The 25,970-nt window shown below is 35.4% G+C and overlaps 1 protein-coding gene and 1 long non-coding RNA gene across 2 annotated transcripts; one reads left to right on the forward strand and one right to left on the reverse strand.

The window, feature by feature from the left end:
* The first annotated feature begins 1,520 nt into the window (after positions 1-1,520).
* Positions 1,521-20,619, forward strand: LOC117111730 (interferon-related developmental regulator 2-like). The gene is made up of 10 exons (XM_033254727.1): positions 1,521-1,718; positions 8,005-8,209; positions 8,652-8,776; positions 10,673-10,830; positions 11,757-11,807; positions 12,681-12,859; positions 13,394-13,502; positions 14,216-14,350; positions 16,326-16,541; positions 17,377-20,619. The coding sequence occupies exons 1-10, from the start codon at positions 1,688-1,690 to the stop codon at positions 17,455-17,457; spliced, it is 1,290 nt and encodes a 429-aa protein (XP_033110618.1). The 5' UTR covers positions 1,521-1,687; the 3' UTR covers positions 17,458-20,619.
* Positions 20,620-22,375: 1,756 nt separating this feature from the next.
* Positions 22,376-25,218, reverse strand: LOC117111735. Its single transcript, XR_004445906.1, has 2 exons — positions 24,828-25,218; positions 22,376-22,831 (listed from the first exon to the last, which is right to left on the reverse strand). It is a non-coding gene; the product is annotated as an uncharacterized LOC117111735 (long non-coding RNA).
* Positions 25,219-25,970: the final 752 nt, after the last annotated feature.

Below are 25,970 nucleotides of genomic sequence, written 5' to 3' on the forward strand. Positions count from 1 at the left end.
TTTTAACCAAGTCCGTGACAACAATAATTATAATGGTTGAACAAAATTAATAATCATCATTTCAAAAGAATTAAGCTATTTAAATATATTATTTTGGAAACTGAGAAGTTGGAGATTGTGAATATTTCTATTGAGGCTACCGCTCCTCGATATGACACATCGTTTTTCAGTCAGTGTGTGTAGAGGAATTAAATGATTGGTTTCTCACTATGTCTAAAATTATAATTTAAAAAATATGTAAAAGAACAATACATTATAATTTTTACCGCACCAATTACAAAAATTGTCAAAGGCAGCAAGTGAAGAATAAACCAGAATTTAGAAAATAAGGAAGTTTTGAGATTCATTATGTTTAAGTGAAATACGGTACATGCTTACAGGGGTGTTTATCAATGGAACGGAGTGTGCACAAGATCCCCCTACCCCACTTTTGGGCATCTCTGGATCCGCCCCTACACTGAAGAAGGGGCGCCTCGTAATCGTCTAGGGGCCGGCCCCAATAACACTCCTCGCGCCTCGAGACCTCAGTGACTAACGCCTAGGCCTACATGTTAAAATCAGTTTTTGCAATTAATTTCTACAGTAGGTCCTACTTACATTAGTAAGATAGTTTTCAAAGAAAATAGCGAATATGTGCGAATACTGAGCAGGCTGGAGCAGGGGGGGGGGTCACCCAGTTGATCTGAGCGGGGTCAGTCACGGTATCATTTAAATTTTTTCCCCGACCAGGGGCCGGTGGGGGAGCTAGGCTTCCCGACCGGAGAGGAGGTTTGGACCCGGCTCTCTGGGAATTCCTGGCGCCTGGTTTGATTTGGCCTAGGACCTAACTAGGCTTACCGTAGTTACGGATTGGCGCCAGCGGATTGGGGGGGCGGGCAGGACTCCCGCCTCCCCCGTTGGGAAGAAAAACCACAATTCGTTGGGGAGAAAAAAAATTACAGTAGGCCTATGATAGGCCTGGCCTGTACTGTATAGGTATGTTTTACAATGTAGACTCTCTCGATACTAGGGTAATTTTTCGGGAGCTTCACCCTGGACCAGTTTGAAACATTTAAGCGACGCTCGACAACGCCGCCCACTTTGCTCTCATCGGGAAAATCTTTCCCCCCTCGTCGTCGGGGCATCGATCCCCCCTCCCCCAGTCTTTCATTTCTTTAGATGGGCCTATAAGATTTTGATGTATAGGCCTATTGTATTTTGTTTAATTTTTATATTTATTGTGATGAGTAGGCCTATGTTAAATTGTTTTATTGTATTAAAGCATAGGAATTAGCTTCCACTCTAGTCTAGTTGCAGGTGTTCGAATTTTCCCGCCAACGCATATCGTACTCGCGTTGTTAAAAATGTATATTGCGTCATTGGTGTTGTGCAATGAGCTGAGAAATGTGTAGGTGTTACCGGCCGACGTGAAATGGTCCTTACCATAAAACCTAAACTACCTTACCCACAATGCTCAGCGTTTGCCACATTAAGAATACAAAGGGTCAAAGATATTTTTAATTTACAACCGTTTCCTTAGGTAAAAGTCTATTCGTGAGAAAAAAAATGACTGAACGTGTTTACAAATCTATACGACCGCTTATTTTACGTAAATATTTTTGGGGTAAATTCATTCGTAGTCTAGAAAGTATACCAACGTCCTGATAGTGAATAATTATACTTAGTTTACTGAGAGGTAGAAAAAGAAATGCCGCGAAAAAAGAGAAATAATAAGAGAGGTAAGTAAAGTAGGCTAGGCTGACCTGACTGGCCAAAAAAAGGCATGGCGATGATGTACAGAGTCTAGTAGGCTACCCGTATACGATACGTGTGTGGCGAGGTGGTGGAGATGTAATGTTACATGCTGGAGTGTTTACAAGTAGTAGTAGTATTCTTTCTAGCCTATGGTGCTGTGATTTGTTAATGTTATAGCACTTGCTTAAGCCTGCTTTTTATTCATTAGTTGTGTACCGGCTTTATTTATTTTCGTGTGAGATGGTAATCTAATATCAAATCTATGAAGGCATATGGACCTACAGCCTACAGTAGGCCTACATACAGTAGGCCTCCAAATGGCACCTGTCTGCTTGCTTTTTTATTTTTAGGCTTCGTCGTATGCCCTCTCTTCTTGTCGTGTGACAGAAGATGGCCCATTAGACGATTGGGCTCAGGACGATCGGGCCCTCTTTCAATGTTCATTCTGATTCATTCCGTTGTATTCTAAATTTATTTAACATACAATCATATTAAGAATCGTAATTACAATGATCATATATTTATTTTATTTTATTATATTGATATGTCAAACATAAATAAATACATGTGATGACAGCCATGGACTGAAATGATTTTGCCTACAGACGATCGGGCAAAGGATGGTTGGGACAATTTACAGACTCAACATTTTCAGGACGATCAGGTCCGCTTTCGAAATTTTCCATGATGTATGGAACACATTTTGTATACCTCCCTCACTATTCAGTCTTTGATGTTATGAAAATAACTAACTAATGGCACATAGAAAAAATTGTTAAAAAATTGGGAAATATTGATAGGGGAATAAAAATTTAAAAAATTTTGCCGCATCATTTATTTCAAATTTAAAAAAAAAACAATGCAACTTCGTGACTGGAAATACATTTTCTTACAAAAACAATAAAATTAAACCAGTTTTTATACAATACTTACAATATTCTTGCCAAATAAAAACAATGCCTCCCTCATCAATAAAAAAAAAAGCATTATTATTGTTCTGCTTAAAAAAAATAAATAAATAAACCGCCGACCTTCATCACTTTTATTTTGGATTGGATTGGATTGGATTTATTCGGTGTAAACACCAAGGATAGCCCACGAAAGTCTAGAAGAAGACTTATTTCCAGTGGGGTCCTTCTGGTGGTGATTGGGCAGTACACCAGGAGACAATCCCTACTCTATTTTCCGAAGAGCGTACTGTGTTCTTTTAAGTGCACATGAGCCATAAATGCACACCGGACCAGCGGCTTAAACGTCTCATCCGAAAGACGGTGCTCTATTGTAACTTGTATGTCAGCCCTCCAACTGAAACACAAGGAGAGGCAGCGATTGAACACACAGTGGCTACCACCAGATTAGTTGACTGAGCTAACCTGCTCTCTATGTGCCTTAAATCGAGAACTTTAATGACAGTAAAGTGAATGCTCTGACAATTACTAATGAAAATATTAATTAGACCTAAATCTTGATTAAGTTAGATATCAACTCATGGGAACTAACAGTAAACATGCAGCTGTGTGAACATTCCTTCATTTGACACTGACACTAACAATCAGTTTTTTTTAGTAAGCTACATATGTTCACTTGTTGGTAGTTGTAGGCAGAGAAATAATTCATAAATTTTTTTGGAGCTTGAAGTGTGATGAGGCGAAATTGGTTTTCACAGTCTCAATCTTCCACCTCGCATCGTTTAGGTACTTGTATATTCTATTATAAACATTTTTGATGATATGTTGCCTGTAAACTAATAGAGACTACAAAAATATTCATAATACTTATAGCCTCTCTGGTGATGGGTGTTTTTTATTTATTTTTATGTGTTCACATTTATTTGTGTCACGCAGTATATTCGTACTGATCAGGTCCAAAAATTAAAATCAGTACCCCAAGTACAGTAGTTCACACTGATGAAGACATTGGTGCCAAATACTGTACAATTAGTATTCCTAAAATACTTTATTAATTATTCATTATTTGTCTTTTTTTCTGTTACAGTTATGTCAGTCCTTTTAAAGACACTGTATAAAGAGCTAAGTCCCCCATAGTTATTGTACTGTATGTACAGTAATTATATGGTTACTGTAGGTTCATATGTGCATGTCCATTGATCATTACCGTATGTATTTTAAATGCAGGTAGGGATGTTGTACATAAAATTTTAGGTTTTAGGGCCTAAAATAGGGTTTTGTTTTTTTACTCTACAACTTCACTAAACAACTATATTGAATTTACAAAATTTTTAAGCTGTTCCTAAACAGTGGTGGCGGCAGGGGGCCATTTTTCCATCTTGTCGTTCAACGATTTTTTTACTCCAGGCCATCGGCTGAGGCTTTGTCGTCGCCTTCGTTCGGACCCCTCCGTCGGATGTGTTGGACCCCTTGTTGGCAAATTTCTGGCGCCACCGCTGTTCCTAAAGTCGGGCACTCTGCATCATACAACCGTCGCACAACGAATGCAACTTCGCTCCCGTGAGCACTAGACGACGCGACACCGTCTGTTGATTAGCGGTTGCAGTCTGAACGGATCGTCATTAAAACGATCTGATGCATACGTGTTGTCACGTTGCTTTCTTATACAGTAATCGAGTCGGCCAACGAACGTCGGGTGCAGTGATTGCTTGGCTTAACAGATTAAAAATATATATTTAATTCCATTTTCCTTATTCCTTTGAAAGATTTAGACTGGATTGTTGTTGATATTTTTTATTCCCATTTCAATAACCATGAAACAATAACATAAGTCATCAATAATTATCTGTAAGGTCCAACAGATTTTGTTCATTATATAAACTGTACTGTAAATAACTCAAATAGCCTTTGATTTTAATGAATGTGCTTATTGTTTTATTAATTGTTTAATGATTTATTGTGAGGATTATTGTTATATTGCTTACTGTTCCTTTCTGTTGTAATTGTTAAATTCTATATTGCTTAATACTGTTCCTTTCTATTGTAATTGTTAAATTGATTTGCTATTGAGCTTGTTGCTTACAGTACAGTATTTAATTTACTGAGCCATATGGCATACCATAACATATGCTAACTGAACTGTATACAGTACAGTAGTTTAGATATCGTACTGTATAGTACTAATGGTTACAGCCATTAGATGTAGTGATAAAAGGTCATTGTAGCTATTGATTCTCCCTTCCATATGGTTGCAATACAATATTCTGATTCGTCATTTAGGTGAGACATTTTTATACCTGTTTATGATTCCAGAATCCACTACCCACCAATGGTTATTAAAAAATAAATAAAATGTTATTTTTGCTTTTTATTGTACCTGCCACCTTAAAAAGTTGTGCTTTTGTTGTCAAGAAAATTTTAGTTTTTCCTCCTACAGTAGATGTGCTTTGAGGCTTTCTCCTGTTTTCCACCACAAAAATCATATATTCACATTCTTTTGCTAGGTCTTGTCATTTTTTAATACAATAACATGTCCAAATTACGTACTCCTCCGGCCGAACAGGGTTCATAAATAAGAAAATTTGTAATTCAGAGAGTTGAAATTTTCAGCGTCTCTGTGGTGAGGGTAGGCCTTGGCTATGCTACAGAGTACAGGGCTAGGTAAGCCTAATTTTGTCACGAAATATGACTTGGATATTACTGTTTTCTGCAACAAAATACAGTAATAATTTAAGAAGACAGAATTACCTGTGCTCAGTGTGAAGTATTCATTTGAAGTGATTTCCGAATGAAAACATGGCCATGAATGCCCAAAACGAGTGTTGTTATTCTTTTCATAAAGATCACGAATCCATGTGAATAGCGCCCCCAGTGACCAAAATGGGAGATTTACTGTACAGTATGCCTTAACAAGCATGCACAGCTCAAATATAATATACTGTATCTCGGCTGAAAGTGATTGATATTTCTTGCTTTAAACTTAAATTTATATCATTTATTGGTTTGAATGTTTTTCTCTTAGTTGATGTAACAGTTTAAATTATTTTGGAAGACTTTAAATACATTTTAAAGTGTTTTTTATACAGTAGTTAATAACAATATTAATGACGCCATCGCCACGATTTTGGTTCGTAAAATCAACAGTTTGTAATTGGGAGACGTTACTGTAGTCAATTTTTTAGGCATGTGTGATCAAATGGAGTGAAAGCCCAAGTAATTATGTAGAAGTGAAGATTTTGTTTTTTGACTGACACTGAACTGACTACCTTAAAATCTCGAATTGAAGCCCTGGGCTTCTTATTTTTTTTGCGAACTTTAGATGAGTTTCTTTTAATACAAGGCTACTTTTGCAAAGTAAAGAAGGGGGGGGGGGGCTTCTTTTAAAAATGAATGCTGTAAATTTTGTGAATTTGTACTATGAAACAATAAATAAGGCCACTGACATAACATCAATCTGTATCGTGGAGTGTATTTAACTGGCATTAAATCACCAAAACTACTGTATAAACCAAGCTTGTTTTCACTTTATTTTGTTTTTTGAAATTGATGTACAATGTACTGTATGTATAGATACTACAGCTGTCTCTTATACACATCTAGATGTGTATAAGAGACAGCTTATATATAATGCTTAAAAAGTTGTGCTTTTGTTGTCAAGAAAATTTTAGTTTTTCCTCCTACAGTAGATGTGCTTTGAGGCTTTCTCCTGTTTTCCACCACAAAAATCATATATTCACATTCTTTTGCTAGGTCTTGTCATTTTTTAATACAATAACATGTCCAAATTACGTACTCCTCCGGCCGAACAGGGTTCATAAATAAGAAAATTTGTAATTCAGAGAGTTGAAATTTTCAGCGTCTCTGTGGTGAGGGTAGGCCTTGGCTATGCTACAGAGTACAGGGCTGGGTAAGCCTAATTTTGTCACGAAATATGACTTGGATATTACTGTTTTCTGCAACAAAATACAGTAATAATTTAAGAAGACAGAATTACCTGTGCTCAGTGTGAAGTATTCATTTGAAGTGATTTCCGAATGAAAACATGGCCATGAATGCCCAAAACGAGTGTTGTTATTCTTTTCATAAAGATCACGAATCCATGTGAATAGCGCCCCCAGTGACCAAAATGGGAGATTTACTGTACAGTATGCCTTAACAAGCATGCACAGCTCAAATATAATATACTGTATCTCGGCTGAAAATGATTGATATTTCTTGCTTTAAACTTACTTTTATATCATTTATTGGTTTGAATGTTTTTCTATTAGTTGATGTAACAGTTTAAATTATTTTGGAAGACTTTAAATACATTTTAAATTGTTTTTTATACAGTAGTTAATAACAATATTTAATGACGCCATCGCCACGAATTTGGTTCGTAAAATCGACAGTTCGTAATTGGGAGACGTTACTGTAGTCAATTTTTTAGGCATGTGTGATCAAATGGAGTGAAAGCCCAAGTAATTATGTGGAAGTGAAGATTTTGTTTTTTGACTGACACTGAACTGACTACCTTAAAACCTTGAATTGAAGCCCTGGGCTTCTTCTTTTTTTTTTTCGAACTTTAGATGAGCTTCTTTTAATACAAGGCTACTTTTGCAAAGTAAAGAATGGGGGGGGGGGGCTTCTTTTCAAAATGAATGCTGTAAATTTTGTGAATTTGTACTATGAAACAATAAATAAGGCCACTGTAACATCAATCTGTATCGTGGAGTGTATTTAACTGGCATTAAATCACCAAAACTACTGTATAAACCAAGCTTGTTTTCACTTTATTTTGTTTTTTGAAATTGATGTACAATGTACTGTATGTATAGATACTACAGTATTTCAAAAAGAAGCCTATGCTATGTTGAAAATTTCTAGGGTAATTTTGCAAACTAAAGAGGGCTTCAATTCAAGATGGGCTTCATCTCGAGATTAAGCCCATTGAGATTTTACTTTATTGTAATTTCAATTTGGCATTTGCTTAATTTTTTTTTACATTTTTCTTTATGATACCTGTTGATGTTACAGTGCTGATTGCTTTTTTAAACATTTTTAATACTTTTAATGTCCTAATTGTTACTCAATATTTTTTTAGAAACTTTAGGGAAAATGGGAATCAAGTTCAAGTTTGTTTTATTACATGAAATCATTTGATTTCAGTCAGTATTTGGATTGGCTCCTTCAACTTGAGCAGTATTAATTTATCAATTCACATTGACCAAATTTTAGATACCGTGGCATTATATTTTAAAATTCTGATGATGTTATATAAGAACACTATATAACCCAACTTATTTTTAAATTTGCTGTGCATCTTATCCCCAAAACTACAGTAAATTTGTGCTATTTGTGAACTACAATATTATTTTCTTAGGGGGTGCAAGTCGTGGAGGTAGTGAAGCAAATGAAGAAGACGTTGAGAACGATTCTGGAAGCGTGACCAGCAGCCATGTATCAGATCCAGGAAGCATTGTAGATGATGGTATCATCGTTGGTAATGATGGGGTGGATGAGTCCATGGCCCAAGAGGATTTTGAGGAAAAACTGAAAGAGGCCATAGATGGTACCACACAAAAGAGGTACTGTAGACTGCAATACTTACTTATTTTGGTGATGGTCAATTGCCAATTTTCTCAAGGGGTCTAGGGACTGCAGAGGAACCCAGTCGGGTATGAGCAACTACACTTGAGGGGTTTCTGTGTGAAGCCCCTCAAGTTACATCTTTTTTAGGTGTATAAATGACATTTTTCCAACACCCTTATTAGTTATTTGTTCACGCTAGTTAGTAGCAAGGGCCCTGATAAGGTTTGGGTGCCAGTTTTCTCCTTTCTCTTCTCTTGTCGCAACTGGTCTGATATTCCAATTTTCTATTTTTAGTATAGATGTAACATGGTTCTTGTCCTATTGCTCTGTCCTTGTGTACATTATATATGTTTGAACGCTATTTGTGTCATCGTCCTGTTAAAAACTGTGTGGGATTTTTGTACTGTATATGATAATATTATTCTTGTATTCTTTCAGTGCACAGGGACGGCAGAAGTGCTTGGCGGCCGTACAGGCTGGACTTTCTAAGAAATACCTCCAAGACTTTGTTGATGGGAGAAAGGTTACCATCTTAGATTGTGTAGAGAGATGCATCAAGAAAGGTAAGGTAACAATTAGCAGGCTAAGTTCCCATCTGCATGTAATATTTCCTTACCATAATTTCTGGATTTAAACCTACATTGGGTATACTGTATATCTGCCCCCAAACAGTAATTGTCATGTCAGTCGAATGCAAGTTTAATGCCTGAGTGGGTAAGGCAGGGGTGCCTCTGGTTTGAACGGCATGCTCACCTGTGGTTCTGGAGTTGGAACAAGTCTTCTTGGATGAGGACTATAAACCGTAGTCCCAGTGTACACAATTAGCTCATGTGCGCTTTAAAGGACATCTTTCGAGATGAGTAGGGGGTTATCCCAGTGTACTGGTCCATATAGCCCCAGTTGTAGACTGATGAGAGTACTGTAGCTGGCACCTAATTTCAAAGATTTTGAATGGATTATATGTGCCTCAAATAATGATTCTAAAAATGTAATGGATGCATAAATAATATGGTTCCTACTATATTTTCTGGAATACACTTTTAAATTGGATGTTCATTAATAAATAATAAACATTAAAATTTCTGCAAGTCGGTGAAAACAAAATTGTATCACTACATGTCTCATTGGAAGTTTTAAAATCTGTTCAGTTTATCATATTTTCCTTGACAAAAAACTGTTGTATATCCATATAGTCATGATGTGCCTATATATGGTCATGATGTTTCTGTATATGGTTATGATGTGAAGTCATCATGACCATATTTAGGCATAATATAAGACAAAAAATAAATGGTTGTATTGCCCTTTACCAAAATTGGAAAATCATGGTGAGGGTTTTTTGTTTTTCTTTTTTGATATTTAAAAAACATTATTTAAAACGGAAAACTGAGGCGACCCTCAACCCATTCTCCCTGCCATCTTACCATACAAAACGTTTGAATCGCGTAAATGTGACTGTTGTGTCTGACTTGTATGACCCTAAAATTTCTTAGAGGATTAACATACTATATAAATACACAAACACAGAAAGCAGCAGAGTTACTGAGAACCCAGGAAAACGAAAGTGCTTGATGTGATATGCAGTGAAAAAATACAAGAATAATTATTCAGTACGAACATCCCACACATTTTGTTTACAGGACGATGGCATGAACAGTGTTCAAACACATTATGTACACAAGGACAGATCAATAGGGCAAGACATATCATTCATGCTCAAACTTGGCTTGTTGATTCAGCCTTTCTCTATAGAGTATGCAATAGCAAGAGGTCTGACTGCTAAGGTTTCTTTGAAACGGAATCCTATCTCGAAAAATACAAATACGAGCTAGAGGGTGCCCTTCAAAAAAATGCATGCTGCATCTATGATGATGAAATTTTGAACTCTAATAGTGCTTTTTTTGTTTCAATGAGTGCATGCAAAATCAGGTTTTAATGCCTTTATTAAAAGGGGATTTAAATAACATGTATTATAGCTTGGAAACAACTGTTTTGAGTGAAATCTGAAAGGTAGATTTAAAAGAAGAAATTTGACCTACAGACCCTCAAAATGTTGGAGCCAAAAGGGCAGTACAACATTTTTTATTGGACCAAATAATAAAAATATATAAACGTGTGCAAGTCAGTGAAACCATAATTGTTTCAATACAGTTTTTAAAGCTCTGTCCAGATTATCAAATTTTCTTTGACAAAAATACTGATATATACCCATACAGTATATAGTCATGATGTGCCTATATATGGTCATGATGTGATGTCATCATGACCATATTTGGGCATTTAACATGTTTTTGTCAAATAAAATTTGATAGTCTGGACAGGGCTTTAGAAAAGAATTTTTTTTTTCACTACAAAGCACACTACTCTAAAACATGGACGAAATTTCGTAACCTTACCGATTGTAATTTTTTTCTACTTTTGCTCATAAAAAATTTTCTTGGGAATGTTATTTACTCCAGGTAAGGGAGAAGAACAGGCATTAGCAGCAAATGTAGCCGGTCTAGTATTCTTGAGTCTAGGTGGAGGCCTTGAGTGCCAAGATTTGTTTAGTAAGTTGAAGGTGCTGTTACAAACCACTCTTGCTGATAAGAATGCCTCACCGAAGGCTCGAGCTGCTGTAAGTTTTTTGCATATAACCAAAGAACTTAAATAACAGAAGAATGAGCTGCTCCGCGTATTTGCATTAAAATTGATGAAACATCCGCCCTCCTGCGGATGAGGTAAAATTTGAACATTTTACTAAGTGGAGAAACTACAGGAAACAAATGAACCCGAACGGAGCCTTTATGATTGCTATATAGCGCCGCCGCGCGGATAAGGTAAAATTGCTCTCCGTGTACCCACAATGCCTTTTGAACGGATGTATTGGGAAGCTGCTCTATCTTCTGCTATTTATTATCTTTGATATAACTTTTTTTTTTTGGTTTTTTTCCACTATAACTTGGATTGGATATGGAAAATATACAAACCAATCAAAGAATATAATGAAGTTTGAGAGCTGGTGTAAATGATGATTTGTTCAATAGATCCTGCTGACACAAAGTGTACTCAAGTGGGTTGGATTGGATGAAGATAAATAAAGGACTGATGCACCACATAATGATTATGATGAAACCACATTTTTTGTGCTGCATTTTGGATCATAGATTCCCCTAGGAACCAGAATTAAATGATATTATTTTTTGTTGAGCTAAGAACTCAATTGAAAACAAGAATATATTATTATATCGCTAATTTTTGTTGGGGTTACACAATAAATATAAAACAAGCTATATGTTACCAAGTCACAACAAAAGTTTTAAATTAAGTTTCGATCATTATGCTAAATCTCAGTTTTTGTTTTAATTGACAAACCAACCTTGTTTGTAACAAATGCTGACATGTTTATGGACCAGAACAATTTTGCTCTGCGTTTGCAGTATGTGTATATACAATGTGTGTGCCTACTTGTTGTTGTTTTAAATCCAACATGACTGTTATTTACCCTATACCCTCAGATGTTTTTAGTGTTGTTTTCTTACATGGAATATGTTTATGTTGCAGTGTGCCACCGCCTTGGGCTTATGCAGTTTCATTGCTGCTGGCGATATGCAGGTAAAAAGTCTTTTATCTTGTTTGTCATAATTGTTATTTTTCATGTGTGGAATGAACCATAAGTAAATAGTGGAGATAACTCATGTCAAAATTTGATGTCTACAATTTCAAGCTATCATGCCTCTCAAATATGTTGACACTATACAAATATTTTGTATTGATTCCATGATTGAAATAAATACTAAATTTATTATTATGATGTCAACCTCTGGCTCAATTCAACTGTAAACTGTTTAGATAATTACACATTAAATAATTTGGGAACTCCCCATGTGCATTTGGCCCAATACAAATATTTGTTTAATCAAAAGGTAAACAAGTAGAGAATAGATTGAGCATCATTAATTAATGATGTATTTTTTTAGCTTATGTAGTCTAAACCATGCCTTGGCAAATGCTGTGGCTAATTTATGGCTGGTTATGAGAGGAATTATATTTTTAGTACATTTCTTCCCTGTCATATCATTTCCTTTCAAAATATGTGCGAATAGACATAGATCCCTCCCAGTTCCAACCCCATTTTCACTTTTAAATGCTGTAATTTTAGAAGTTTGTTTCAAAATGTAGATCAGAGATGGGTATAAAAATGCGTTGGAGGCCGAAGTAAATTTTTGATAAAACACGGAGGGTTGCACTTGAGCTTTGACACTTCTAGAAAAACCTTCATGCAGTGCTATTATACCACTTTATGCTCAGTTTTAATGTTAATTTATACAGATAGTGTTGGGCTGTAAGTGGTTTTATAGCCATAAATGGTAGACAGTGTTGTTGCCTGCAGCAAAGAATTTGCCAACGACCCGCGTAAAACCTGCGGGCTGCAATTTGCCCACCTGTGATATAGATTGACAAACAATTGTTTTTTTTCTATTTTAGGTTGTGATAGAATGTATGGATAATTTGTCGCAGGTGTTTAGTGCTTCCTTTCTTAAGGGTGACGGTTCAGTTCCCTCACATAGTCCAGGTATTCACGCTTTACATTGTGCCGCATTGTCCGCATGGACTTTACTACTATCCATCGCTCCGCAAGTTTATATAGAACGCATCACCTACACGTGAGTTTTCTCTGCTTTTTTAATGCACTTTACTATAGTATTTGTCAAATATTAAGAGGGTAATTTGTTTTCAGACTTTGAACTGTACATATTTGTGAATCCTGGAATTGTGTACACAAAAGTAGATTGGATAAGATTAGATGTTGCATGTTGCATATATTTTGTAATGTTCATGTGATGACATGTATTGTTCATGTGATGATAGCAAATTCAAAGAGGTCTGACTGCTCTGATTTTGTATGCATGCAATGAAACGTTAATAATGTACTACCACGAGATAGGAGGCTCCCTGTTGATGTTCCTTTGTGAACGACGCCCTCTAGATCGGGATAGTACTTTTTTGAGATAGGATTGCATTCCTAAAATTTTTTAAGGCCCAAAATAGTTTTGATCAGTTTTACTGAACTTATCCACCTTCACTACCAATTATTTGGATAGAGAATACAATGTTAGTGTAAATGATGATTTACACTGATCATATTTTTCTTCTGTCTTAAAAACTAAATTTCAGTATTATTTCATTTTTTTTTTCAGACATTTTTATAGGCTTCCAGAACTACTTCAGAGTGAGGATGTAAATGTACGCATTGTAGCAGGCGAAGCAATCGCGCTATTCTACGAACTTCACAGAGAAATTGATGAGGTAACTGACAGACTCGGCTTAACCTCAGTCTATACCCATTATCAGGCACAAAATAAATGTATTCTACAACTGTTCTTTATATGTAGTCACAAAGACAAAACTTCAAGACTTTCCGGTACCCAGTGTTTCATAGTAACAGACACAAGTTAAACAATTTTACATCTGTCATTCTCATTTGTTGTAAAGATTATAACTGGTACTGGTATTGGAATTTATAACGCGCCTCTTCCTTGCGGTTATAAAGCGCAGTTGTTTTCCCTGGTCATTGGGCCTACAAGTGTTGCTGCTGGTAAACAGCGCAGAAGCAGACACCCCCTCCAGGTACCCATTTATATTCCTGGGTGGAGAGAAGCAATGCAGATAAAGTGTCTTGCTCAAGGACACAAGCGAAATGCACAGCGAGGGATTGAAACCCCGACCTCAAGGTTTGGAAACCAAACCGTTCTCACTGCGCCAAACCGCTTTCATCTTATTTAGTAACCTGACGGAACTGGTGTAAATGATGATTTGTTCAATAGATCCTGCTGACACAAAGTGTACTCAAGTGGATTGGATTGGATGAAGATAAATTAAGGACTGATACACCACAAGTTAATAATATTTAATTGGAAAACCAAAAGCTTAAGTTTAACCATACTATGTTTCCTGGCCTTGATGCACTTACTATTGCACAATGAGCTAATCTTCTAATCAGTAAATTTAATTTATTTCAGGACTTTGTAGGAGAGAATTTACAAGAGCTTTTAGCCTTGTTGAAAGAACTAGCCACAGATAGTAACAAATTCAGAGCCAAGAAGGACAGGAGAACCCAGAGATCTAGCTTTAGAGACATCATCCGAACAATAGAGGTTTGTTACATATTCGTTTTGTAATTTTGATTAAAAAAATAATTAAAGGTTATTTTGTAACCACCTTTTTAATCAAAGTTCTTGTGGTCTTTAATTGAGAGGGCAATGGTCATGTGCAACTGTTTCTTTAAGAACTTAAGAGTGACTGCTTCGAAGTTGTAATGTGCTAACCTACTCTGTAATTGAGAGGTCTTGTGCGCCACCTCTTTAAGAGGTTATGAGTGACTGCTTCTCTAAGGTGTAATGTGCTAACTGCTTCTATAATTAAGAGGTCTTGTGCGACTGCCTCTTTGTTTAGGAGAGCTCATGTTAGACTGTGTCTAAACACTGTTATGTGCAACTGTCTCTTTAAAGGAGAAGTCATGTGTGACTCCCCTTTAAATGAAAGGTCATGTGTCTGCCTAAGAGAGGTCATATGCAACTGCCTCTTTAAATGGGAGATCATATACCACTTCCTTTGGTCACATGTTATTGTTTTGCAGGAGACCCCGCACCTTGAACTAGTTTATATTCTACACATCCTGTTGAATGTTTTGCCTGCCATGCCCTTTCCACTGCTTCTTCATTTAGAAAAATATTCTTATATGTGCAAGTGCAAATACACAAGTGTTTCGCTGAGATGTAGTGTTCCTGCTCCTTGTGCTGAATGACCATGGTTCACATGAGAGTAACGCTTGATAAGGAACAATGTGCCCGTTACATGTCGGTACTGCACTGCAGGAGCCGTAGGGGTCCAAGCTAAAATTTCCAATTTCAAATATTTATAACTGGACAAAAAAGAAATTTTTTAAAATATTTTTTTATGTAGTCACAATCCATCAAAATGTGATGTTTATTGAATTAGGATGATAGTTAATGCAATGGGATTTTCTGACAAATTGCCAGTACCAAGTAAATGTTTTTTGTCAATTTTTGTACTGAATTACATTGACTTCCTATATCAAAATTTAACATATCTTTCCCAGAACAGCCATACATATTCTATTGCAGTATATCATTTATTTCCTGTCCATAACCCTTTCTATAGTAAGAATTGTATAGAGGGTGTCATCCCACTATATTACCTGTCAAGGAATTCAACAAACATTATATACTGTATATAAAAAGATTATTGCCTGTAAAGTAATTGGCCCTAAAGTGCCAACCAAGAGTTAGCAATTTGGCCAGCAATAAAACTAAATTACCATACAATACTCATCAGTTTGCCCTCAACAATTTTTTTGTTGGACGAATTAACTTGTCCATGGCAGTGTTAAAAGGCAGATATGATGCTGCACCTCAGCTAAGAGGGAGCACAGGATTTTTTCATTTTCAGCAGACATCAGGATTAATATGATTATCTATTTTCATCAACTTAGTGCATAAACCTCACATACAGTAAATATGAACATTATTTCTGATTAGTAATGATGTACTTTTGCTGTATAAACTGAACACGAATGACTTTGCATAACATGTTGTATTAGGAGGAAGCACTAACCTACTGTAGGCCTATACTATATCATTATCTTATTTTTTGGTGTCTCATCACATTTATGAAAAATTTTGAGTGGTGACAGAATAGAAAGTGAAACTTCGAAAAGTAAAAGGATACTTTCTTGACATTGTTCTATTGTTCTTTACTTAATTAATTGAATTGTTATTTTTCACTTACAAAAACTGCAAGCATCCTTGTATAAGTGATCATTATTTCCAATACGTTTCCTTGTCTGATTTTTTTTTTTATTCTGAGCTATTGAACTTCTTATGCATACCACTGTTTACCAATTACAGTATACCAGTTGAATTTAAACCTATGTAGTATATGGTTTGATAGCATCTTTGTTTTGACATTAATTCCTGATTTTTCATTCGTTTATTAAAACAGGAATGTACAATCTTAATAATTATTCTATTGTCCTCCCACCTTGATTTATTATTTTTGCTGTAAATTGCTATTATTGTTGCTGTTATTGTATGTATATTTTTTCTGAAGGAATACGAAGCGCCTTTTGAACAGGTAAAGTTTGGTACCGAGTTCATCGAAATCGACAGTTGGTCACGGAGACGTCAATATGGAGTCTTCCGTGAGGCATTAAGTTCTGGTATCAACACGCATTTACGAGAAAATGAATTAGTGCGGGACATTTTTGATCTTGGTGCTCCTGTTCTTCCTCTACCTCATTCTAATAGAGGTAGCAAGTTTGAAAGGGTATGTAGTATTTTGGTATGAAATTGAATTAGGAAAAATATTATCTATAAACCCAACAGACTTAGTATTTCTTTCTTCGTAGGAGTGATGTTTTGCCCTACCTGACGTGTTATCGTACCGAATACTCAGTACGTCCTAAAATACTTGCGAAAAAAATTTGAAAGTGATTTGGGTGAGAATCAAACCCACGACCTCCAGATAATTAGCCAGGCCCGATAACCACTAGACTACCAAGATTGCGCTTGGTGACTAGTGTTGAATCCAGTCCCTAAGTAGCAGCAGGTACTACAAATTCCATTTCGATGTGAGTTTGCATCCGAAAAATATGACAGCAGGGATGTTTTGCCCTACCTGATGTGTTATCGTACTGAATACTCAGTACGTCCCCAAATACTTATAAAAAAAATGTGCAAGATTGTATTCTTGTAATTAAGCTGAGATAAAAATTTGTTGTATTGCTCAAGTACCGCTACATTTTAAAAATTAGGGTTGGTTAGTTTTTTAGGTTTTACCAACTAGCAGTTAATTCATACCTTTTGAAAGGTACAGTGATAACCACAAAGCTAAAAAATCTGTCATTAAGCTAATAAGATTAAGCTAATAAGTTTATTAAAGCTTGAAAAGTGGCTGTTTATTTTTACCTTTAGTTTGGCTGCTTATGCAATTTTAGGCCAAATCACAGTTGTTTTCATAAATAAAAAAAAAATTGTTTGTACGTAAAGACTTTTTTCAAGTATTCAAGTTTATTTTTACTACAGACTGAACACATTTGTTACATTACTAAATATCAAATGATTAATATTTAATATGATCGTCTTTAATATTTTTCTTTCAGACTAAATACAATGCAGCAGCATTCAAAGCAAGAACTAAGGTTAGAAGCAAACAGCGTGATAAGCGAATTGCTGTATACTAATGATGTAGCAGTACCATGAAGCATGTTTTCCACTTGTCTGCAAGTTTCGTAGTATGCGGCACACACTCACCTCATTTATTTAACCAGATGGCGTATGGTGCTAACCGCATTGTATCTTTAGCTGAAAAACAAACTTTTACTAAGAAAATTTGTTTAAACAAGAACTTCCAGAGATGACTTCTTTAAACTTGGGACCCCTGTATGTGACAAATATGTGACATGTCATTTTGCCCATATATGGGCATGATGTCATATCACACCCATATTTGGGAAAATGTAATGAGTGTGCACTGAGGCATTAAGAACCTTGTAGCCTCTGGTTAAATGTCATGCTGCTACTATTGTGTTTCAGTTAAAAGCTATAAATGCAAGTTACAGAGTACATCCAGTACATCATCTTCCAGAGGAGATGGCTAATTGGTTTGTCACACATGCATCAATGCCTTATGTGCACCTTAAAAATATTTGGTACATTTTGACAATAAAACAAATTGTATACTCAGTTTAAAATGTCATTTAATCTTTTCCAGTGGAAAACATGCTTTTATAATGTGCAATTATTCGTCTGTTATATTTGTGTAGGTTGGCATATACTTGCCCTGGGCCGTATACTGCCAGTAAGCTCTTAAGCTCTATCCACACTATCAAATTTTCTTTGACAAAAAAATGTGACAAGCCCATATATAGTAATGCTATGCCTACATATGGTCATGCTGTGATGTCATCATGCCCATATATGGGCATATCACACTTTTTTTTGTCACAAAATTTGATAGTGTAGACAGAGCTTTAACTCTTTTGCTGTGTTCTAATTTGAATGTGGGCAGCCATTTTTTAAAAATAGAGAGCAGTGGGTAGGCTAGAGCCTAGTATATTGTAGAACTTAAAGAGACAGTCCTATAATTTTTAGTGTCAAAATATCGACTTAGTTTTTGCAAACTCAGTAAGGAACCAGACCAGTAATAATGATATATAAAATATAAAGTTATGCCATTGAATCTCTTTACAGTTGTCATTATCTGGCATGATACTAGCCAAACATTGGGTGCTAATATAATGCCTTGTAATACCTCACCGCCAGTGAAAGAGTAATTAATGGTATAATTAATATTAGTAGAACTTAATTTAAATGGTCACATGCTATCTTCAGACAACCAAAGACTCGCAAAATTAAGGACAAATATAAAAAACATATATATTTCCTGTCTGTAGTTTTTCTAAAACTTTATGTGGGAGGCAGTTATTCATTTGGTAACCCCGGACATTTTGTAACTAAAAAATTTGAAACGTCTGAGTTACAAAATGTCCGTGGCAGTGTTACAAAAAGTTGACATCCTTTTGGGTAGATCGGCTTGCAATGAGCTTGCTAAACTGTGGCATTCCATGCTTAGTAAATCTCTCATTGAGTGTTTTTTAATGACATGTTCTTATATGTTCTCACCCACCAATATTTTCTCATGCTTACTCGTTTCTTATCAGCTCCCAGTGCTGAGTCTGTTTAAAAGTAACAAAAAAATATTGACATCTGGCCAGTAATGGACCTTTCTAAATTGTCACTTAACAATGGAACTCAAACTACTTAAACTTCACAACAGGGAAGTCAGGACAGAGCCAACAATGTGTACGCTTCTCACAACCAGGCATATCCCACAAACGCCCATGTTCACGTACATTAACATCATTTTTGACACCATTGCAACAATGTACAAGTGGCGAGAGGTCCATTGATGCAGACAGAACGCAAATGATTAGTTTTTTGGCCTTAAGACTAATGTACAATGATTTTTGATACTGGATTGTAGATTGTGTACAACGTTTTATCTGAGAACATATTCTATAGATTTGCTAATGATAATTACACAGTGAATGTATTACAGCACCAGTATTTTATAGAATTGTAAACCATGAGAAATATTATATTAATATAACAAGCACGGTTTAGAACCAGTTCAGGTATACAGAAAAGAAATATTTTTATTGATGGGTATTTTAAAATGATACATCCGATGATATTGTTATTATATGATTCTTTATCTATACATAAATTTAAAGTACAGTAATTGATATGGATGTCATTGTAAGTTAAGCTTTTGGCTATGTGTCTTGAAATGAAAGCCTACAGGCTGTTTTCCACTTGACGAATTTATTCGCACAAATCGTAAGCTTTGGTTCATGCGCAGCACTTTCACATTTCTATCATTTTTTTGCGTCGGTTCAAACTGTTTAAAAAAGCTTTAAAAAAATGGGCAACGAATCAGAGCTCAGGAAGCGAACCGATGATGTTGATTCGCACGAATATATTCGCCTAGTGGAAAACAAGCTTAGAGTGGTTTAAAGGAAACAGCGTTTATGGAGCATTATGGGCCTGATTAAAGACAGAACAGTATGTAGGAGGAGACTGCATAATGGCCCATATTTTTGACAGCTATTTGTAGTGTGATTCAACAAGACATTTTGTCCCATCATCTAAGCACAGATTATGTTGGATAGTATACAAATACAATATGGTTTGAGATGAAGTAGTAAATTCTGAATATCGACGAGTATTTTTACTAAATATAATACTGTACTGTAAATCCTTGAAATGGCGCTGCTCTCAAATAAGCGCTGCACCAAACATGATTTCTTTTTTGCTAAGTGTCGTTCTCAAATAAGCGCCTCACTGAAGCCTACAAAAGTGTTGTAAGCGCCACAGCGTGTATTCAAGGATTTACGGTAGTTGGAAAAAGTATCGAATTAGGTTACTGGTGCATAGATGTTTTAATGTATTTTCGTTTGATTTCAATGTGTAGAATTCTTTATCGGGATATAATTGTTTAATAATTATATTACATCACTATCTAATATGAAATTGTATACATGTTTGTATTATATTGTGTACATTATAATTATTTCTATTATATATAAATATAATTTATGTAATTTAATAATTGTTACAATAATTATAGAATTATATTGCAAGTGTTGAATAATTATAACTTCGTTTAGATTTGGATAAATCATATCTGATATTGGTTTTATATATTAAGTATAATTATAATTTATGTATTTTAATAATTATTACAGTGTTTATGTAATGATATTGTGATTAATTGTTTAATAATTATATCTGACATTAGAATTATTCTTTTAAGTAAACCAAGAAACATTAAATATACTGTATATATACTGTCTCTTATACACATCTAGATGTGTATAAGAGACAGGGGCATACATTCATCCCTCTGCATATTGAAAATGTTAGATCCTGATCTATGCATTCCTAGTTGACAGAACTACAGCATATAACACCATTTGCATCCATGTGCATTTTTGTGACATATACATCCATAAGTTCATAGGTCAATCTGCTAAACTGATGGTTTAGCAGGGGAAGGGGGTGCACCTGAGATCACCTTTTACGGGCTGGCACTTCCTCACTTAATCAGTGAGGCCCCCACTTTACCTTCATGCTCCTATCGCCACTGGTTTCTGTTGATGCACTGGTCACTATAGCTTGTGTGTGTTAAAGATCGTTGTACACTGCTTAAGGAAAGAGTAGATGATTTTTTTTGTTGGTGTAAGCCTGCTGTTCAGACCAATCACCACCTGAATAATAATAATAATAATAATTTTGGCTTATATAGCGCATTATGCTAAAGCCTCAATGCGTTTAACAGTAAAAATAAAATTCGGGGGAAAAAATTAAGAAAAATACAAGTTAAAAAGGTGAATGGCGACACTGTAAGGATACTGCATGCATGCATGCAGTATCCTTACAGATACGCTGAATACATGATTTAATAGTTACATTGCAAGTGTGCATTGATTTGCTACGATAACAAATTTATTTTTTTTTCTCCCACATTTAGTAAGATGAACAATTTTTAGGATCGAAGGTATGCATCATGATCGATAATCTACAAAACTACGTCTGTATTTATTTCTGATATAGTGACATATATGAAGTTTGCTTGAGAAATAAAAGAAAAACAAACTACTGTATTGTGTGTTACATGTCTTTAACTAAAAAACGTCCAACCACTAAATTTATCTTATTAAAGTGTCAGTGCCTATTGCATAATTGGGTGTAAAAAGTCGGTTGCTAAGGCATTTGTGTAGTTACCCAGATTATATTCAAAATTCCAAAAAATGCTGTTTCATGTGCTCTCATTCCGAACTATAACTGAAAGACGACCTATCGCTGAAATTATGCACAACGTCAACATACGAAGCCACGCCCCCTCGGCTGAACCCGTTGTGTTTAGCAACTCGACGTAAACAGACGCTGGTGGCGCTCTCCGAAATTATCTAACGCTGCGAAAAAAATCAATAAATACAATAAAATATAACAAACGAAAAACTCCAAGTATAAATTTCCTCATGATTCAGGCTTTAGTGACAGTCGGCAAAAAGACAAAGTTTACAGTATCTCAACGCGTTTTAATATTTTGGAATCAACAATAGCAGTGGCAATATGCATGCATGCATGTAATCCAAGATTAGTGAAGTACTGTACAGATACAAGTATATTTCAATAGCAAAAGGATCAAAGTAAACATCACTATATCCTGATCCACGCTTCACAAACTATGGGTCGCGACCCAAAAGTAGGTCGCCACACTTTTGCGTTGGGTCGCGAACAGGTTTGCTAAAAACAAAACAAAAGAATCTTCACTTCCTAATTATTTACAGTTGAGTCTTTAACATATCTGACGAACCCTTATTAAAACAATATTTGTTATATGCCCACAATGAATATCTTGGAATTTATCTTATCTTTGTCAGTGCCTTTTGCATAATCAAGGTAGGCCTATGTGTTTCCCAGATAATTCCAAATTTCCAAAAAATGTTGTTTTGTGTGCTCTCGAGCCCTAGCGAAAAAGTAAAGAAAACCTTAATACTTGTAACTCCCATATTGAAGCAAATAAATTCAAAATTTAGAGTATATATTCAACATCATTTATTGCCCAAAACCATAATAAAATCTATAAAATTGGAAATCTGTGTATTAAAATCACCTTTAGCTATTTTATCTGTGACTCGTGAAATCCTTACGCTCGAGTCTTCCATTCATGCTGTAGACAATCAATGCTAAGGCAACAGTCTTCCATTGTAATAATTTCTATATGACGCTTACAAAATAAATCATATACTGAGTACATTATGAAATAATAATATAGTTATAATTTCTCATCACCTTTTTTGCTATATTGGGTTAACATACATTTTCAATAGGCCAATCTTTAATTATATTGTAGATTTCTGATTGGTTCGATCAGATCACATGACTATAGATTGCTGGATACCGTTAACAACGCCTTTAATGGAAGTGTATCATCTGAGGAACATCTTTTCCTGGAATACCGTAGTGAAAGTATTGTAGAAGCCACTCCTGTTTAAGAAAGAAACAAAAAAACCAATTATATTGTCATCAGTATTATCGTTATTGTGTGGTTTCACATAACATATTTTCAGCAAGTTCTGTGGTAGTATCAACTGCGCATGTCCCTGTCTTTTATAGCCTTTTATTAATTAAAAGTTCTTAAAGATATCTGTCTCAATAATCTGCAACAACATACTGTAAAGATTGAACTCGGCCTATTATTAATAGGAGTATAATTTAGTGCAGAACAAGGTTTATGAATGCTTGCTCATATGGCTTCATATTTGACATAAACATGTAGTGGCGTATCTAGGAGAGTGCACTTACTTTGGGTGCGAATGAAATCTTTTCTACCAACTTTTTAGAACAAACATACAACACTGATGTTAAAGCAACTGAATTTGAACCTGTTTGTCACCATCGGTAAACGAAAACACATTACCTCATTTTTGCCCATTGTGCTGTACGTTAGGCCTACATTTTGACTTGCCACAAGTACCTTATTTTTTTTCTCATTCTGAACAGCGCCTCCAACGAGTAAGTTAACGATGGAATAAGGTTTGTCATGGATTTATTCCGAAAAATAGAAATGGAGTATGGGACGCCACTAAAATAAAAAGATTAAATTTCTCGGAATTCACCGAGTAAAACAATTAACTCTCCAGGCTAATTTCAGGTCAACACTGAATGGAGAATTCAGTTTACCAACCAATGAGTTTGCCACATTGGGAATATAATAACTATTGTTGTTTTAATTACATTTCTGCTGATATATTATAAATATATTGTATTTGTGTTGCAAATTATTGCTATAAATTAGTTCTAATTCTACTGTAACTCATTCTTATGTCAATGAAAGTAAAAATTATAAAGAATGTGTGTCATCGTCATTGCGTGAAAACATACCAAAACCCCTATAAACATTATCTACTCTAGGCCCTACCTAAAGGAACTTAGAACTCAATAAATTAACTCATCTAAGACAATTTTTAAGAACACACAAAATAAAAGCAGTGGCGCCAAGGTCGCATGCACAGTAGAACACCTATTAATGGGATACATTTGGGACAGAAAAGTATCCCCTTAATAGGGGTACCCCTGTTTAGGGACACTAACCAAAATGTGAAATCGTTCCCTTAAGAAAGGATTTATTTGTAGTAAATATTGTAATTACTGTATAAATATACACACCACTTATCTATATATTTTTTATTAAGATTTAAAAAAAAGTCCCGATCATTGTTTTTTAGATGTTAGGTTAAATGTTATTCTTATTCTTTATTGTCAAAAACGAGAACATAAACAAACACAAAGACAGTCAACTCAGGGAACATAAATGTGAACAAGATCACTGTAAAGCTTGGTTTCCATAAAAATCCCTACACGCTATCGCCAACTTCTTTCGCGACGCTAATTGGTCAGTTGAATGAGGGAACGTTCTCTCGATTGCGTCGGGGACAGCTACGCAGTGCAATGATTGCAGTGAAAACGCTGTAGCGACTGTGTAGCGATTGTATGGAAACCGAGTAGACTTGCCCGACAAGTCTCTAATTATAGGTTTTCCTAGTATTTGTTAATTTTGGAAAGCGCCACCAGCGACGGTATATATCGAGAAACTTTTATGCTCATCCAAGAAAAAGTATACTATGAAACGCCAAGCAAATAGGTAATATGGAACGCCATTGGTGCCAAAATAGATTTAAAGACAAAGCTTAGGGACTGGAGCCCAGTCTAGGAAACCGAGCTTAACAAAAGTTAAGATTCCTTACTCCCAGAGTAACATGACATTAAATACATAAATAAAAAACATTCGATTTAAGCGAGCGCAGAAATGTTGGAAAGGAATCAAGAATAAGGATTTTTTTATGTCGCTTATCAATCCTGTAAAGTGGCGAGTTCTTTTTTGCTGTTGTTGTGGAATTGAAATAAAATATAGAATACAATGAAATATACCAAAAATTTTACCATTTCATAAAACATATTAACAATATCTGGTGGTTCTTACCTGAGGCATGGAGTCCTGCTGTTGATCTACCGCCTAAAACCATTTGGTGGTGTTCTTTGCGGTGTTGGTCCCGATCCATCTGGTGGCGGTGGTGGTGTTGTTCCTTCTGGTAGTGGGTGTGTTTCTGGTGGTTCTGTTACAGGGTCAGGATCCGGAATTCTGGAGCAGGCCTGGCTAGACCTCGCATAAAGTATCACCATAATGGTGACAAAAACTAGCAGTATAAACTTCTTCATGATTCAGGCTTGACAGTCGGCAATGAATACAAATGTTTTCTCAACACGTTTAAATATTTTGGAACCAACAATTTCCTTATTTACCAACAATGGCAGTGGAATTTACATGAAAAAACCCCCATAGTACTAAGTTCAATGTTTAATCTCAGACGTCCTGGAGATTTAGTTTAATGGGTTATGTAATTAAAAGCCAAAACGAAGACTCAATAAAACCATGGAGGAATTAGTTCCTCCATGATAAAAACAACCCGAGTACTTGCTAATGAGGCATGACGGAATTTTACCAGCAAACCACAATTCAGATTGCTTAATACCATAATCCCCTGGCTCGTAATTTGTTTGAAGGGCTTAATTATTTTTAAAGTTCATCTCACTGGCGCCAAAGATAATCTCCGCCGAGTTGAAAACAATCGCTGTACATTTTGGGTGAAACTCTTTCCGCTAAGATAGGTATATTCGAAGGTTGTTTGGCAATTTCACATTATACTTTTAATTGTACTACCTACACTAACGGTCGGTTGGGTTGGGTCATGATCCAAACTTGGGTAGCGGAAAATTTCTGTGGGGCCGTGTCATCAATTTACGTGGGGACGTGTTTTCAGCTTATGTTTACATTAATTTAGCTGGAGCCGGATTCGTCAAACTAGAAATCAGCTTAAATTCGTCTTAAGTCCATTTTTTTGCTTAAGTCTGATTTATCAATATTGCTTTAACTTAAAAACTGCTTAAACTTAAAAAGTTGATTGTACGCATGCACTATCTAAGACGATTTTTAAGCTAAGATTTTGCTAAAATGGTTTGATAAATCAACTTAAGGTATTTGCTTATGGGCATCTTAAATTTTTTACTTTGTTTCCCTTATATTGTTAGTTTTTCAATATTTTGCCTTGTATGTATATATATATAT

This window comes from Anneissia japonica, unplaced genomic scaffold (genome assembly GCF_011630105.1).
Source record: "Anneissia japonica isolate Jap-2015-1 unplaced genomic scaffold, ASM1163010v1 scaffold288126_len377047_cov203, whole genome shotgun sequence".
NCBI classification, from domain to species: domain Eukaryota; kingdom Metazoa; phylum Echinodermata; class Crinoidea; order Comatulida; family Comatulidae; genus Anneissia; species Anneissia japonica.

Coding starts and splice junctions, on each gene's coding strand:
- LOC117111730 (XM_033254727.1), top strand. CDS start 1,688: ATGCCGCGAAAAAAGAGAAATAATAAGAGAG. Junction 8,777..10,672: donor AGAGAGATGCATCAAGAAAG/GTAAGGTAACAA, acceptor TATTTACTCCAG/GTAAGGGAGAAGAACAGGCA. Junction 10,831..11,756: donor CACCGAAGGCTCGAGCTGCT/GTAAGTTTTTTG, acceptor TTTATGTTGCAG/TGTGCCACCGCCTTGGGCTT.